General features: G+C 37.6%; 1 protein-coding gene across 1 annotated transcript in view; it reads right to left on the minus strand.

The window, feature by feature from the left end:
• Positions 1 to 285: 285 nt before the first annotated feature.
• The window catches only part of LOC131036111 (uncharacterized), a 29,340-nt gene continuing 10,829 nt past the window's right edge, over positions 286 to 18,796 (minus strand). The window contains exons 2-5 of the mRNA XM_057967925.2: positions 9,252 to 9,304; positions 8,528 to 8,782; positions 940 to 1,047; positions 286 to 750 (exon numbers count right to left, since the gene is read on the minus strand). Of these exons, the coding sequence (XP_057823908.1) occupies positions 591 to 750; positions 940 to 1,047; positions 8,528 to 8,782; positions 9,252 to 9,304 (576 nt within the window). The 3' untranslated portion in view covers positions 286 to 590. The remainder of the gene's footprint in view (positions 751 to 939; positions 1,048 to 8,527; positions 8,783 to 9,251; positions 9,305 to 18,796) is intronic.

The raw sequence follows: 18,796 nt of genomic DNA on the forward strand, positions 1-18,796 counted from the left end.
AATTCTTCACACTGGTACTGAAGATAATAACAGATTACAAGAGCTTCAAAGAAAACAAGGGGAAAAATTGTATTCCTATTACACTCTGTTTATGATTTACGTCAGACAATTGGATGGTCACATACCCCTTACATGTCTCACGTTGAGGCAAAACAGTATGCAGTCACAAGATCAATCCAACTCACAGATGGCTTTGTTAACAGCTAAGGTTATTGTTTCTTGACTTGACAAGGAAATTCACGAGAAACGGAAAGAAAATAAATTAAACAGGTAAAGCTCATCAACTTGATTAAATTGATTTCTCTTAATTATCTTTTTGAAACCCAATACTGATTAGTTTGCACATGCATTTGCATCCCGCCTTACTGCATGTAACTTGACTTCCCTTAACAAAGCCTTAATAAGATAAGGCATGAAAGTTATTTTCATTATACTGTATCTCACAGAGAATAAAACTGAACGCAGGCCAATATACCATCATCAAAAATTGCAAAACTTAGCTAATGTTACAATCTTCATAATTTAAAAGGCCCTCCATCAATAAAAGGCTAAAAATTTGGTAAAGCCCATTTGTTTCCAGTTATTGACAACTATTGTGCACGATCTCTCCTAGAGAGAAAAGGAAATCCCTTGAAGTGTTTTAACATAGATGCTGACCTATGTACATGTGATTGTCTATCTTGTAAAAATTGCTTGGCATTCTGAACACGTTCTAATGAAGACAAATCCTTCAAAACTACCACTTGAACCCTGACAAAACAGAAACAAAGTGTGCTTAATTATTTTATAAGGAAGCTTCATTAAGTTCCATGTGACTAATGCTTAAGTCCTCTTGGTTAGTTGCATCAAATGAAATATAATAAAATTGTGTAGTTCATGAATACAGTATCATAGTAGTAGACAAGGACAGCCAATGGAAAGAACATCAATTTCACTAACCTGCCTGTCCCATTGCTGTTCTGTTTTATCTTCATTTTTTTCTTCTTAGGTTTTAATGTGGATGCAACAAGCTTAGCATCTGTTTCAGTCAAACTTAATTGCAAATGCCTGTACACAAAAATAATTTGAAATGAATTAGGCCAAGATATTAATGTTTGCCAAATCAAGGACTTGATTCAGCAACATGAAAGCGATATAATAGAGCAATTTTTTAGTTGGAAAAAGGTAAGAGTATATTAAAAGTAGGAATTATTTACAACACGGCCAACCTGAGGATGATTTTCCCTAGGTCTGGCATGTTGCTCTTCATATTGAATCATTACATTTTGAAGCATGTTCAGGATGTAATGATGCAAAATTGATTCCAAATGAGTAGGGTATGGACCATCAAGAAAATACAATTAATGATACAGAAGGAATACAAAATGAAGTTTAAAAATGCTCTACCTTCTCACAAACAGCAATTTATCCAGTAATTTCCTATGACATTCATATGAACTATGAATTTACTTCTAAAATATGTACATGAATTAACATATGTGATGGCAGTCGGAACATCTGTTGTCATAGTCTAGAAAAACAAGCCCCTGTAACATTCAAGAGACAAGCAAAAGGAATTTAGAAAAACTAATGTGAAAAATAGGCAAGAGACATTGGGATGATACCGTTAGAAACTACTTGAATAATGGTCCTGGCATCTAAAAAGATGGAAGTTGTGAAAGTCACCAAGATCAACAAGGGTTCCCAAAAAATATTCATAAAATAAGGAAAAATAAGGAAATTGGCAAAATAACAACTGAAAATGAAAGATCAACTATATCAGATGTTTGGAAGATTTTCTCCAAGGCTTCAGAAAAAATCTAAATCTTTAAAAAAATAACAAGCGCTAAACTTTTCAGAATCAATCAAGACATACAAAAAATTGTGTTATTTCAAAATTACAGTTAAATCCTGATTCACCTGGCTCATACAGATTATTTCTCAAATATATTGACCTTGATAATCACTTATTATACATATGTGGTTCTTTTGAAGATAGATATGCTCGATCTTTTAAAATGAGATGAAAGGGCAAGAAATCAGATGGCAGGATCTCCTGTGAAGACAATCAAGCAGCATATTGCTTGGCCAATCATTGAATTGACTTGGTGGGAACTCTCAAGATTTTGTACGAATCATATTGACCCAACCTTGAAGCAATTATTCTTAAGGATGCTTAGATTTAAAGCAATTATTCTTAAGGATGCTTAGATTTACTGATGAGGTCCTAACTATGTGAGGATTTGTCATGTCCCCATCACGACAAACATAATCGATCAAAGAAAATTGCCTTGATTCAAGACTTCGCAATTTTCTAAAACTTAATTCCAACCGGACTGCAATAGGGAAGGATCGACTAGCTATGATCATGATCAAGGAACATAACACTTCTATAAATTGCTAAATCCTCTCCTTGGTAACAGCAATCACATTATTAATAAAATGGTCTGCTAATATAGGTTGGTTAGCATAAGGCTAAGGGACATTTCATTAGTTACAAAAGGTGAGTGAGTAGTTACAAAGGGGCAGTGGTCAAACAAGGAAGAGTCGCCTCTCCTACATGCAGATGCAACCGCAGGAAGTGACATGACTTCTCATTACCATTGAAAGAATATATATACCATAGTTGAAAAACTCGGACTCGCCACGGACTCGGCAAACCAAAAATTTGGACTCGGACTCGGACTCGTGAAAGACTCGGCAAGGACTCTGCAAAAAAAAAAACCGTAGTTTTACAAAAAAACATAAAGAAATTAATGCATTTAGAGAACATAAGAGCCATAATTGAAACATTACACATGTCACATACTCATAGTTTCAAACTTTCAACTCTAAAATGTATAATACCAAGATTTCTTCAATGCTAATTATGCTTTTATATGGAGCCTAATCAGACTCGGAGGTTAAATTTTCCCTACTTCCATCGGCGCAATTTCCCCTTATATTTTTCGACGGGGGTTTGGGGGCAACGCCCCCAAGTTGGGGTCAAGAGGCATCGCCGAAGGATCTTGAAATTTGACTAAGTCTGGAAAATTGAAGAATCCTCCAAAAACTAGATTTTGCATTATAACTCCTGGAGGTCCGAAACCACTCTCAAACATCCTGACAGTATATATGGAATATAACTGGAAGTCTGGAATGTCATCCTGATCTTCAAATGCCTTGAAATTTGGCTAAGTCTGGAATGTCTTCCTGATCCTGAAATCTGACTAAGTCTGGAAAATTGAAGAATCCTCCAAAAACTAGATTTTGCATTATAACTCCTGGAGGTCCGAAACCACTCTCAAACATCCTAATAGTATATATGGAATATAACTTAAAGTATAAGTTTCTTCTTTCTTATACTTAAATGTTATATTCCATATGTGAATCCTGACGGAGAGACCAAATTTTTTCACATGTTAAACTCAATTTTAAAGCTTGCATGACATTTTTTCTGGGTCGCGCGAGTCCATGCAAAAGACTCGCGCGAGTCCTTGCAAAAGACTCGCGAGTCTCTCAGATGGACTCGCCAGGACTCGCTTTCACATGTTAAACTCAATTTTAAAGCTTGCATGACATTTTTTCTGGGTCGCGCGAGTCCATGCAAAAGACTCGCGCGAGTCCTTGCAAAAGACTCGCGAGTCTCTCAGATGGACTCGCGAGGACCTTGGCGAGTCGACTCGTGGCTCCCATGGACTCGCGAGTCCGTGGCGAGTCCACGAGTTTTAAAACTATGATATATACAGCTCATTTGACCACTCCAAGGGGAAGGAAGAAATGCAGAACTTCTCATATACACAGCAGCAACAAACATCAAAACATAGAATAAATTATCACCGTGGAAAAAGATAATAGCTTACAATCTCCACATGAAAGCAGCATCAAACAAGAAGCATTACAATAAAGAAAGCAAATGATACCCACAGTGTCATCAACTAGAACCAGAACCAAACATTCAAACAAGAAGTTCACATTCAGATCAGAGGACCCTCGACTCTCTGGAAAACAAAAGTAAATAAAAACACAATCAGCAAGCAATCATCATCGAACAATAAGAGATCTTTGAATACATCAGCAGGAAACATAAATTCACACGAAGCAGATTCGAATCTCCAGCATCAAATAACAACAGAACTTCTCCCATTCACGGCAGACCAATCTGAGTAATAATATTACTGTGGTATGCAGAAATAGATACATTGCTTACCTATATACTTATATCAATTATATATATGAATATATGATAGATAATGATATCAATGGTAGGCAGATTTGATTGTCTGATCTAAGCGTCTATGCATTTAATGATATGATTATAATTATCCATCATATAGGGTAAGGAAGGAAGGAATCTGCAATTAGGAGAACAACTTAGGGCACCCTGATACAGTGGCCAGTAGGGAGAAGAGCTAGTGGGGCACCCTATTGCATTGTGAAAGGGAGAGAACGGCTAAGGGCACCCTACTGCAATTTCCCTTCCAACCTCTACGTTGAGGAACTGTTAATAAACATAAGGATCTCCAGCCATGGATGTGTGGTGGAGGACTGCATGGAGGGAGAACAGCTGTCTTAGGGCACCCTACCATGCCTCCTTACTCTATATCTTATATGACTAAAATTCACATACAAATCAGACTTGCTGTGTAATGATGAATATATAATTTCCTTGCTCTAAACATAGATTTATTCATGAATGATGTCTGCAATATTACCTAACCATAATGTTTAATATGTGTGTGTGTTGTTCATGATGTGATTGCAGGATTAAAAATCCCAGGATCGAATTATTTAAAGATATGTTTATTTGGTAAGATGTAACCCTAACCCTAATTTGTTGCAATTGTGATTTTAGGGCATATTAGGAAGGGGACATTACAAGATTCTCATGTCACGTTGCATGTCACGTTGCATATTGGGTTTTTATTTACCACAAGCAAAGCATTCAAATATTACCATATCAAATGAATGTGCCATTATAAGCTTTATTAAAGCTTTCCTTCTATTTGTACACATTCCACAATTTCCATTATATTTATCTATTCAGATGCCATATTTGCAATTCCGTTCAATGGCAGATGAAAGAGCAAAATGGCCTTTCAACATTTTCAATTGAATTGCTTTGGCTTTTCTGCAGGCAATGCTCAGCAAAGAATCTCTTCAAGAAAAGCACTCTTGTGAGGAACTACAGGAATATTTTTCATACACTTAAACATTTGATGAAAAAATTTGTTCTGTTCAATTTGATTTGTCATGTTCTTTTCAAGAGACGTGATGTTAGATTGTGCCTTGTCTGCCACATTGGTCCCTAAAATGCCAATCCCCTGCTCAAGGCAGAAAAAATTGTGTCCAAAGTAGAGAAGGAAATTTGGATTAAATCTGCCCTTAAGCTATCTGCATTTAGGATCAACCATGAGGCTTTAGTCTCTTCAAATAAAGAAGTACCCAAACCTTCCCGTTCCCCCTGCTCTGGCTCCCCCAACATTTAGGGTTAATCTTTAGGAAGTTATTCTTCAACAGAAACATGGGGACCATAAAGAACAGGAGCTGCTTCTCCAGAAAACACACAAACGGCTGATCGTGAAATCATCTCTTACTTTCTTTCACAATGGAGAGGGCTTGAGCACAAGATCACGGGGAAGGATCAAGTTCTGGTCTAGACGTCACCCTAGATGCTGTTTCAGAGACTGGTAAACAATCTTGCTCCTTGGCATGGCTATGGATTGGGGCCACAGATAGTATTGGTCTCTATAAGTTTCATAAAGTTCATTTTTCGTTGTTTAAATGCTCAGTTGTCTGATTTGAAGGCAGTGCTTATTCATATCATGCCCAGCCTAGATAATAGTAGTAAGTTTTACTGCTGTTAGTGCCATGTTGGCTTTTGTTTATGGTTAGCCATTTAATAGAGGTTTGTAAATTGCAAACCCTTAGATCTGAATGTTGATCAATTTCAAAAAATTTATGGTTTGTGCCAGTCCTCTATCTGGGTACCTTTCATAGGTGGAGAACCCACACAACGTCCATTAATGTGCATAAATTGGCTATATATTCATTGGTTATACAAGATATATGACGAAAAACATGCTGATATAGAATTAGTTTTATATAATCTAAAGGCTATGAATCTAATTAAAACCTTATTTTTTTCCTAAGGATTTAACTCAGTTCTGTATTAGTTGGTTGGATGAAAAAGCTAGATGAGAAAAAAAAAAGAATAAGGAAGGCCCGGTTCACTTATATATAGAGGAGAGAAAGGCTGGGTGAACTATAAACCACCTACACTGGATCTAGTCAACACTCAACCAACAAAAGTCCAGATGGCAGCAGAACCCAACCCAATATAGATTAGGGAAAGCAAACCAAGGGCCCTGGATGGATGGTATATCTTGACAGGTATGGTGAGGAAGAAGACACTCCTCTACCAATGGACCCTATTTATATATATGGAAACACAAATTTTCGCAAAATACACCTGTGATATGGCACATAATCCTAAACAATGAAAAACAGGTTTACAAAAACCTCAAGTGCAATATTATTAAAGTTTCAAAGATTTTAAATCACCTAACACTGTCTTCTTTGAGATCTGTTTTTTCTGCAATAAATGCAATTTATTTACCATCTTCTTTGAGATTAAACTTTGCCAAAACAAATATAATTTTACAATCCCTTGTACAAACTGAAAAATCTTGTCTCATCAAATGGTAAACCCCATCTTCCTTGAATTCTGCTATTCAAATTATTAATGGAATTCAATATTCAATTAAAGCCACGTAAAATTCAGACAGTTATATTTGCAATATATGGCATATGAATTAAAAACCACATATAGCAACTACACTCAAAATCATAGCATTAACCACCAAATAGAGCATTACAACATTTTTAGATCACCTACAGGAATACCATGGTAAAATCCAGGCAATAATTCACAAATACATATAATCCAAGCATTAATTTATATGACAAAAAGAAGTGCACTGCAAAGTGCGTGCCACTGGCAGGAATGCTTAGGGAAAAAGCCTCTCTTGGCCTCTTTTTGTAGTAAGTTAAAAAACTACATTGATTTCATGGCTTAAGCAGGTAGCACACTGTACATATAGTACAGCTTCTGAAATTAATGTGAATACAATGAAAACTCCCGAGAGTTCACTTATGCTTTAAGTTTTCATTTTATAGTTTGGGATTAAAATTAAATTGAATAGATTATTGCCTCCTGTTTTTGAAAATTGAGATAACTAGTATGGCTCTACAAAAAAAATGGGAGAAAAAAGCATGGTCTTGATCCTCAATTGTCCAGATCTTTTAAGCAATAACTGTAATAATTTAATTGTCAGTTGAACTAGCAATTGCATTAGAATTAATGGACTAAATAATTTGTAAAACTACTAAAGTGGCTGTACATACCTCTCAAACCAATACAGTAGCAATGATCATAGTGTTCAAGATGTAGTAATGTCTTCAAAATTTTAATTTAGAGTTTTCTCTCTTTGCTTTTACTTCCCTAATTCCATGTTATAAGCTGAAAATGATCTCCTCATTGTAAAGAATAAACTATCTTCTTCATTGTACAATGTAGACTATACAGAGCCTAGTTCCCTATAAAACATTGGTAACATGACACTTTTTAAGTGTTTACTTAAATCTGGGAACAATATTGGAGGTATGGTTACTCAACCTAGAAATAATTGAATTAACAAATTCAAATTTGATAAAAGAGTCTAACACAACATTAGGTATAATTTTGATCTCCATTACTTTGTTATTACTTTTGAATGTTGATTGGGACTCAATTTGCAAGCTAATGTCCTATTTTTACTGTCATTGAGTCCTTTGCTAAAAGGTGCACAATTAGAACAGAAGTACAGAGAGAGAATATGATCACTGAAATCATGAGCAAAACCAAACACCCAAAGCTTACCAAATGATAAGATAGCCTGTTGAAAGCTTTTAATTCATCTACATTAATTACCAAGAACTGTTCATTTAATTACACCACTGTGTTTCTTCAAAGAGACTCACAGCTCTAACAAGATGAAAAAATCACCCCAGATAATCCTGACATTCAGGATCAATAATCACAGACGATCAGCATCATGCCTACTTTTATGACTTTCCTGGCATGAACTTGAAAAGAAAAATCCAAACCATCCAGTGGTAAGATTATATTATTTTTATCCAAAACCATTTGCAAAATGAATATGAATTCTACTTAGATTTAAGTATGACCCACAAAGAATTCAAAAAACAGGAAGACTATTTTAATCAAGACAAAATTAGAAAGACAACATTACATACAGTGAATCTCACATTGCAGCCCACATCCTAGGATGAAAAGAACAACTTGACAATGGTCAAGACATGTTAATGTGCAAAGAATACATTCCATATAACCAATCTTTAATCACATCAATCTCAATTATATAAAAAAAAAATGTTCCATATATGAGAAAAAACTAATCAAAAAGGAAAGTAAATTTAAATTGTAAGATCACATATAGAAGAGTTTAGCCCACTCCTTCAATAGATGTATCAAAAGCACAAAAAATGCAAAGATGGCTGTACATACTTCTCACGGCCTGCAAGGAAGTTCACAATGCTATCTGGAAGCATTCCATCTTTCTTTGCACTCCCAAAACTCAACTTATCTTCAGCGAACATGGGATCAAAACTCTCTTTGGATCTGGATTTGTCATGGCTACCTATCACCTGCTGATCTTCTTCATTTAATCCTGCAGCTTTGTTAGTCACCTTCAGCTGCAGTTGGAGTTCCTCTTTCTTTGCTGCCTGCTGTTTTCGTCTTTTCTTTGCTTCTACAGTTACTCTGAAGCAACCAAAAGCCAAAAGTTAAGAGAGCAATCCTGAGAATGCCAAATGCTTCCAGCAATACACAGCAGGAATGAAATCAAATTTACCCAAAGAAAGGAATTCATAAATGCCTAGTTATAGCATCAAAACCAGGTGGCAACTACTGAAATGCATCAGCTATGGAAAAACCAACAATAGGTCTATTGCATAATAAACCTAAGCATGAACTAGCTATCCATGTTACAGGGTACCATGCATAGCACTTCGTGTATTTTTGACTTTTCAGTTTGCTGCAAACTTCACTTCAGAAGACACGTGAAGAGACTACATTAGATTCATAAGTGGGCTGATCAGATGATTTTTGATAAAAGAGCCCAACTTTTTATTCTATGTAAGTATACTTCATGAAGTTTGGGAATAACAAATATACTTAGGAAAAGTTAAGCTAAGTCTATTTTCTCTATGAAACAGAAACATAGGAATACCTTCTTTGATTTTCTCTCTCAGTTTTTCTTAGGTTACTTGCCTCTTCTTTACCCTGCAGCACGAAGGTGAACATTCAGATACATGTGTAGTAAAAAGAAATTTAAAGAAAATTGATTCATGTCATTAGAATTGTTTTATTATACAACAAAGTTTGAAGCTCTCACTGTCTTGCCAAACAATATAAGATAAATTCCAACTATTGTATAACAATATGCTTGTCTGCAAAATGAAGACTTGCATTTATAGTTGAATGTTAGAGCCCCATAAAAACATATCTCAGCATCCAGAAGGAAAAGGTGTTCCTGGTTGGGTGAAGCTATATCCTTTGACGATAAATGTAATACTGACAAACATTTAGTATCTAATTCTGACATAATACAAATGTGATGCCTGAGCCCCTCAGTTCAACATAGACAATTAAGGAATGGTGGTGGTAGCATTAAGCCAGTGTTTCATATGAAAACAAGAGTTACGCATTTTGTATTATTATCATTCTGTAATACAATTATATTGCAAATATCCCAACAAGAAATTTTAACTCATTTCAGCCGTATCCATAGAATGATAGCAATAGGTAAAACCATATCCCTTGATAAACAAGCTAGAGATCATGGTGAGTCATAATAATTTATGAGGTATGTCAAGATGTTATAATTATTAGCTAAGGACATTGGGGAGTTTGTCCAAAGTTGATTTGGTTAGGGAAAATGCCCATTCTCAGTGTTGCCAGGGTCAGAGTTTTGGCTGATTTTTCTAGACCTCTTTTCCATTCTGTCAAGATTCTTTATGCACATGATCCTTGGTTTCAATATGTTATTTATAAAGGACTTCTCTTTGGGTGCTTTTAATGCAATCATCTAGGGCATAAAAGAATCAAGTGTCCAAGGATCTTGTTTCATTTACAGAAATGGATTCCTAAGTTGGGCAAGCCTGATGTCAATTTTATTTAGAAAACTCGTGGCTATTTTTAGGCAGAGTGTGCTAAGGGTTCTCACACAATCCTCTCTATGAAAGGCCTAGAAATTTCTGCAGCTAAGGCTAGGGAAATTTCTTATTTTTCAGTTGGTGAAGATGACAGGATTGGCTATCCTCTGTTGCAAAATGAGAAGTTTCTCAAGATGAAGACCAGGCTCCTTCAGAGTGTAATGTCCCAAATTTTAGGTATATTAAATTGTGAACTTCTAGCCAGTTTCCAAGTTCTTCCAAAGGCTTCTTGGTGTGTTCTTCGAGTGCACAGAGTTGGTCATCAGTGACTTTGGTCTTGGTGAGTCTAGTGATAATTTCAGGATTAGTTTCTAGCCTTTGTTGTGCTCTCCAAACTTCTCGGAGGAGCAGTCTATTTTTAGTAAGTCGCCCCATTGGCTCCGATCATCATCCTAAGTCTCCAGAATCACGTTGGTATGATCAGAGTTTGATTCCCATGCAGTTTCAATGCTGTCCACAATTTGGGTGAGTTATTGAGTTATTATTTAATTAATTCATTAAAGTTCTCTAATATTGGAAATTCTTAAAAAGACAACTAGTGTAATAACTCATTAGAAAGGTGATTTAGTGTTTTGAAAGTTGGACACCTAAATAAGGGAGCTTTTGCACATGAAAAGTTATTATTTCAAAAAGGTCTTTGCAAGATAAAAAGGTAAATTATTATTTTTTCTAAATTGTATCTGGGTGGTCAGAAAGTGGGAAGGAATTCTGCTTGCATCTTACATTCAGTTGAATATATTTTCAAAACAAAAAAATTGAGGGTGTTTATTACACAGAGGAGAAAGACAATGTCTTGATGTCTAATGAAATCCTTTTCATTTCAATGGCAGCCAATTCGAAATCTGAAAAAAATTCTGGTCAAAGGCCTGGAAAGGAGAACACTTTAGACGGGAATGATTATTTAGATCAGGCTTCTACAGCAACTTTCTTCTTAAAGGAGGATCTAAAGTATTATCTGAGGACTGAGGTTGCTAAAGAAGCCATGGTGGATGGTGAAGTGGCGGGCGATCACTTGGGTTGTCTCCCTTGTTTGTCCATCACTAGTAATACAGTTCAAAAGAGAAGAAGCAAAAAGATTGTGTAAGTGGAGGACTCTAGTGGTAGCAGTTCACAGTGGACTATGGAGGCTCTCCTTTCCCATAAAAAAGGAGATTGATCTCAACATGCATTTAATCATGATCTTCCCAGTTTTAGTTTTTGTGGATTTGCCAGTTGCTTCTTTTGGTAGTTGATAGAGCTCTTGGGTACTAATTGTCTAGGCTTTTTGTCTTCCTTGGCCTTTATAAAGCGGGACTTGTTTAATTGTTTTGAGGTTTAGCCTCCTTTTGGATAGATGTTTCTAAGTATTTGGTTATGTGCAAGGGCCCCAAAAGATTCCCTCACTTATCAAAAGAAATAATCTAAAAGCCTAAGATATAATAAAAGTTGAATATTAATTATTTAATTTGGCTTCAACCTTAGACAAGTATATGTGGTATAAATATAGAGATGATGAGATTTATTGATAGTAAAGAATGTGAAGAAGACAAGACAATGGAACTCACAATAGTGAAGTCTCCCCCCTTTCCCCCAGATAAATTGGCTTTGCTAAATGATGCTTCAAATATTAAAACAACTAAAGATAAATGAATAATAAATAAAGGAATACATAAGTTTCAAAATGCCTCCTCTCAACCATTTTGAAACCCTATTTATCGCCCTTTAACATGCATAACAATAAGGAGACTTACAGCTCCATCCACATCATTCACCCACCATCTCACGCACATCAATGGCCACACAACACAAGGAAATCAGGAGGAGATGGAATGCACTATAAAAAAAATTAAAATTAAATAAATAAATAATCGTTAAGTGGAAAAGAAAAGATTGTTCACATTTTAACAGCTGAATTTGTGAGTGTATTGAAACATTTATTCTGTGTTTGTGTTTGTGGTCACCAAACTTTGAATTCCATGGATGAAAATTGGCAAACTCTGTGACTTAGCTGCTAGACACATAAGCTTGGTAGCAAGAGTAATACCATTTCAAGATGTGGACAAAATTTCTTTTGATGAAAAACCTCTGGCATTCTTCAACTGAAAACAAGCTAAGGCCAAAAAATATGAATAGACGAGAAGCTTATGATGACAGAGGTAGGTAAGTTATTAAAGTAATTTGAATTGCAGCAACGAGAGACATTGTACATGTGCAAAAAGCAAATGTCTATCAATATGTTCGGAATACACTGAAATACCCATACAAGACATCTTATGGAACTAGGGTGTTCTATCCGAAAACAGTTTTATAGTATGAGAATAAAAAAGGTGACTCAGTCACTATATCTCTGCTCAAAAGATAGAGGTAATTTCAATGCCATGGTTGAAAAGACAGAGAACAAACATCTTGACTCTATAATGTGGATGCATATTAATTTTACTTTTCAAGTGCACAAAAAAGTATCTAAACTTATCACCTAAGGCATACCACTAAGCATAGCAGCATTAATCTTTTGGGGAAAAAAATGGCAAACCAAAAAATAAAATTTTTTTGACAAAATCAGGGAAAAATCGGCAAAAAATGGGGAAAAAATCAGATTTATAAAAAAATGTAAAAATTGTAGAAAAACAATCAAAAACTACTTTTTATATATATTTAAGGGCATTCCTATAGCATATAGAGATATCCAGAGCAAATAAAAATTGTAAATCTGAGAAGATTCCTTTGCAGGTTTTGGACTTGAAGGTTTTAGAGGATGAGGCGCATTATGTTGAGTTAGGGCTGATTTGTAGACTTCAAAATTTTTGGCCAAGTTAAGTTGATCTTCATGCTTGGGTCTTTAATACGTGGAAACCCCTCTTGTCTAAAGATTTAGCCTTTATCCCCATGTACAGGGATTTTTTTTGGTTGTATGTGGCTCAACAGAAGATTGAAAGAGTCCCCACAATTTTGGTCCCTGGTCTTGAGGTCTGGACATTTATTCCCTCCTCCAACCGTTCAGCTTTGGCAGCCCTTCAATTCGTTAGCTATTGAAAATTCTTTCGGTAGATTTTTCTCTATTGGTCCTGAGACTAGTTTGTGTTCCTACCCCACATTAGCTAGTAATGTTCAGATGGATCATTCTAGTAATTTCTCAGTTGAGATTTGGCTTAAAGTGAGTAGGCGGGTAGGAAACACCCTTTGGACTATGAGCAAATTGCTTTTCATTATAGATCTTGTTTCTCTTATGGGCATTTAGTGAAATCTTGTCCAATTGAAAGAGCTAAGAGCTGTTTAAAAGCTTCTTGGTGGAAAAGATGTAGTTGGCATAAAATGCCTATTGTTATGTTTGATATCCGGCAATGTATTAATTATCTGTATTAAGTGGGTTGTCACTCTCGGGCAGTTATGTGTCCGTTTGGTTGACAGTTGTGTTCCTCTCGGCAACCATCGGGTCCTTTAAATATGTTGTGTACCGCCAAGGAAGGTAGTACGATAGAGTCGGATCAATTGTAATCCTTGGCCGACCATCTCGGGTCTTCTTCTCTGTAATAATTTCATGTGCAAATAAAGATATATTCTACTCGTGTCTGGCATAAATTGTCATCTATATTATTACTTCCCTATTTAATTATCAGATATAGCAGTATGAGTAAACATTTGGCGTCGTTGCCTTAAAAGAAGTTGGGTCAGCTTTGTGTGATTCATGCCCTTAGATCCTAATAAAGGTGAGAAGAGGCCACCAGGTGGTCAAGACCAAGTGATCAGGTGATCTTTAAGGATTGTAGAACAAAGAGAGCGAAGAAGAAGATTACGAGAAACATTTGAAGAAAATCTAGTAGGACGATTAGACAGCCCATTCCTACAGCCAACGTCAAACGAGGAGTACAAAGAGGGAAATCTTCAACTCAGATGTATTCCGCCAACTATCGATCTCAGGAACACCAAAATTTGGAGGATCTAAACCGCCGACCCTCAATCCGAGGGAGCACAAGAACAAGTCAAAGCCTAGAAGAACCTGAAGTGTTGGAGACGCTAGAGGTGGACATGCAGAGGACGCGTACGTGACCAAGAGTATAGGGAAAGCACCAAAACGTAACAATCAGAACAATCCACCCAAGTCTGACACACCAAGGAGTAAGCAGGCAAGAAAGATGGTGTCTCCAACAAGTCCGAATGTGCGAAACTATCGAAGTTCACAGGGGACGGATCGAAGGATCTTGTACACCATTGCAAGACTTGCATAACAATATGGGAGGCAATGGTTAGGACGACCATAATTACTAGTTGAAGGCATTTCTCGCCACGCTACGAGCAATTGCCATCGACTAGTATACAGACCTAGCGAATCAACACAAGGTGACATGGAACGAACTGAAGAAGGCATTTCAGGAAGAGTTTAAACTACTGAGAGACGACAATGAAATTGTTGCAGAAATCGACAATGCCAAACAAGGGAAGCATGAGAGTGTACAAGCATACAATCATTGGTTCAAGGAGTTCTTGAGTAAGATGGAGAACCAGCCAACTAACAAGTTGAAGAAGAGGTGGTTCATTGAGGGATTGATCCCCTCACTGCGCAAGAAGATGAAAGTAGTGCCTCCATCCTCGTACGTTGATGATTACAATCAGGCAACGAGCATCGAGAGTTAAAACAAAACATCCTCCCGAGGGAAGAGGAAGACCGGCGATGATGAGAGCACCAAAGGTAGCAGTAATGAAGAATCCAAAACAATTCAAGCCCTTCGACAGGATATTCTAAGAATGATGAAAGGATTGAAGGGCAAGAAAGGAACCAATAAAGAAAGTAATGAACTATGGTGTACTGAGTGCAAAATTGAGGGGCACACAAAAGGTAATTGTCCTAAAAAGATGTTTTGTGAGATTTGACAGGTGATGGATCATTCAATAAAGGATTGTCCATATAATTTGAAGACTAGAAGTACGCAAATACTCTTCACATAGAGAGAATCTAGCCCATCGAAACCACAAAATGTATCGCCAGGCGGTTATGGAAATCAACAAGGGCAAAATCAAATATAGTACGACTCCAAAGGACGTCCTATCATACAATGCCGACAATGTATTGAATGGAGACATTTTGTGAGAGACTGTTGAAATAAGAAAGACAACATACAATTATTGTGCAAATGGTGTGGATTGGGGAATCATGAAGACATTGACTACCCAAAGCAAAAGGGTTAATATGCTGGATGTGGCAGAACAAGATGAGGCAGTTTTGGCAATCATAAGAGCACAGATGAAGAAGGCGGTGTACTCGAACCCTTGTACAGAGAAGGAACGTCTCCGAGAAGCAAAAGCAAAAACAGAACAAGCGTTGGCAAAGGAACGAATAACTTCCAATTGAAGTGCAAGTACATCATTGCAGGAATCAAAGAAGAACATAGTTCGGCAGGTGCTACGAACAACCATACCCATCAAGGTGACAAACCTTATTCAAACTATGCCACAACTAAGAATGGCAATTACCAAAACGATCAATGACGACACAGTTAGCCAAAGACAATGTAAACCACAAGAGGTACTGACAGGGGAACCAACTTGTGAAGGGAATGAGGCCAGTGATCCAATGTTGTTGACTATGAGCATCATGAGGAAGTTGACGGTTGTCGAGATGGAAACAATGGAGAAGTTGACAAACCCATCATCAATGGAGGTCGGGGGTATACATACTGCCAAAAGATACTTGGAAATGCCTTGGAAGACCAACGCTCTAGCCGCCAAACTTCCACCTGGTAGGTGCCGACTAGCATGGCATCGAGTTGTTGGGAACATTGATGGCGCAAAAAGTAATGACTAGGAAACAATAATTTTCCTTGGACTTCGTAGTCATCTTGTTGCAAAAGAAGGCGTACGACAAACTCCTTGGGAGTGGATGGTTGATTATAGCCAAGGCGAATCATAATTGGATGCAAAACACACTCTCGATCGAGGGTGACAAGAGGAAGTAAATCATCGACCTGAGGAACCAGGCGATGAGTAAAGAACTGGCATCCTTCGACTCAAAGTTCAAGGGTGGAGAGTTAGGTACAAACGAAGGACGGAAAGGCATGGAACCCAACGATGAAGGGGTACTCAAGTTGGAAGACTGCTCTGAAGATGAGACGAGTTCCCTGAATGGACTATTCCACTAGCAAATGGAGGACTACGAGGATTTTCGCGAGCATGTAATTTTCTTTAAGCTACAACTCTCAGTGGAGCAACCGATGAAAGCACATAAAGTTATGGATGATACATCTAATAGTATGAAGATGGAAAGTGGAAGGAAAAATCCCACGGAGGAAGAATAGAGGCGGTACGAACGAGGGAGCCCGCACGAAAGGAAATCATACCCGTACGAAGTCAAGTCGAAGGAGGGGCTTGCAGGTAGCAAAGATGTATAGGCTATGCCATATGTGGAAGAGGTTGTACATAAGGCAAGGTATCTGTACATAGCATGAGAATCACATAGACTGTACGAAAGTCGTACGTGGGTATCGTACAAGGAAGTTCGTACGACTGCAAAGCCAAAGAGTCATACGAGGAAGCCCGGACATGAACAAGGTAGAATTGACCATACATGAGCAACGAAGTCAAACGCACGTGGAATTGGAAAAACATGGTTGTCCGCATAAAAAGTGTAGCAAGACAAAGAAGGCATACCCAAATGGGACAATCACCATACCATACGCCGAGGAAATTATAAGACTGTACAATGAGAGGAAAACACCATACGGCAATAGCTATCGTCCGTACACCAAAGGTAACACTACAAAGTCATACGACAAGGATCCAACCAAACCATAAACGAGGAGAGAGAACAAGCCACACAAAGAGAGAGAAAACAAATCATATGGCACTTCTGGGTCGTACGTGAGAAAAAATTGCGAGTTGTGTGTGGAGGAAAGGATGTCATACAGTCAAAAAAAGAAGTCGTACATAGGAGAAACATTGTCGTACATGGTAGGGTTGCTAGATGTTGCAAGCATCAGAACAAACAAACCATATGAGAAGTAGGAGAGGAACAGTCTGTAAGCGTACGGACCACAGGTGCTCGAAACCCTACACACAATCGAATGGCATCACACATGAACGGGGAAGGAAGTTGTATAGGCAATCAAAAGCCATACAAAAGAGGCTCACAAGAGCCGTATGTGAAGGGACATACGAACAAGCAAAAACCGTACATGGTAAGTGGGGGTAGTTTGCAGAAGGTCGTACAAAAAGGTCGTAGAGAAAAGGGAAAACAAGTTATCGTACAAGGTCAATCTCAAACACAACACCTTGGCAAGTCGTATGAGGAAGGATTTAAGCCATATGAGAGTGAGTCGTATGGCCAAGGAAGACTTACATTGGACAAGGGGAAGTCGGGAAAAACAAAGCAACTTCTAGTATGGCCATTAATTTTGAAGTGGAGAGTACAACTAAAACATAATTTTGATATGAAATCGCTTTTTTTGGATTCATCAGCATTGTTTTTGGCGTCTTAAAAAATCATGAAAATCATGTGCGCCATGGAGTTTTGTGTGGTTTTGAAGGTCTTAATTTGGACTTGGCGACAAGGGCACTACCCCTCAACCCCGCCCTGTATCACGACAGGGGGCACACCTTGGGTGCTACCCCTTGACCCTATTGGGGGCGTTGCCCCCAAACCCCCATTTGATTTGGCAGGTACACTACAAGTTGGGGTTGTCCAATCCAAGCCATTGTCTACACTCTTGTCAGTAGTCTTCCCAAATATTACTTGATGTTTACTTGTCGTTTGGAAGACAACTTTTTCTTTTGGGGGGGATGATGTAGTTGGCATAAAATGCCTATTGTTATGTTTGATATCCGGCAATGTATTAATTATTTGTATTAAGTGGGTTGTCACTCTCGAGTAGTTATGGGTCCATTGGTTAACGGTTGTGTTCCTCTCAACAACCGTCGGGTCCTTTAAATATGTTGTTTACCACCAAGGAAGGTAGTTGGATAGAGTCGGATCAATTGTAATCCTTGGTCGGCCATCCTTGGTCTTCTAATCTGTAATAATTTCATGTGCGAATAAAGATATATTCTACTCCTGTGTCTAGTATCCATTGTCATATGTATTATTATTTCCCTATTTAATTACTAGATATAACAATAAACGAAGGAGCTTATCAACAAGCATCAAATGATTTTGGTTGATTCTCCATCTATCTCATCTCATCAAGCTTTTCCTCCCCATGCAAGAGAACCATCATTCAAGGTCTTCCCCTTTGGATGCCCATCTATGCATGAAAATTGTCCCATAATGTGATCATACTCATAAGAAACAAGGCTTGGATTCTACTTCTGGACTGATTTGTTCTCCTCAATGGGGTATCCCCTGTTGGGGTTGTGCTTGGGTTTCCCTAGAGCAATGCAAATGGATACAGAGCAGTTTTCAATTTCTAAAGGCGGTGTGATAAGGCTTCTTATACTCTGAGGCCTGGCCATGTCTCCTCAATCTCCTAGATTTTGGAGTCATTCCCCTCTAGTGAAGTGTTGGATGGTGATGCAAGAACATTTGGGTTGAACAGCAATCCTGCAGCTTTTTCTACTTGAGGTTGCAGGTTATTTTATTGGTCACCTTTTGGTT

This window comes from Cryptomeria japonica, chromosome 4 (assembly GCF_030272615.1).
Source record: "Cryptomeria japonica chromosome 4, Sugi_1.0, whole genome shotgun sequence".
NCBI lineage: Eukaryota > Viridiplantae > Streptophyta > Pinopsida > Cupressales > Cupressaceae > Cryptomeria > Cryptomeria japonica.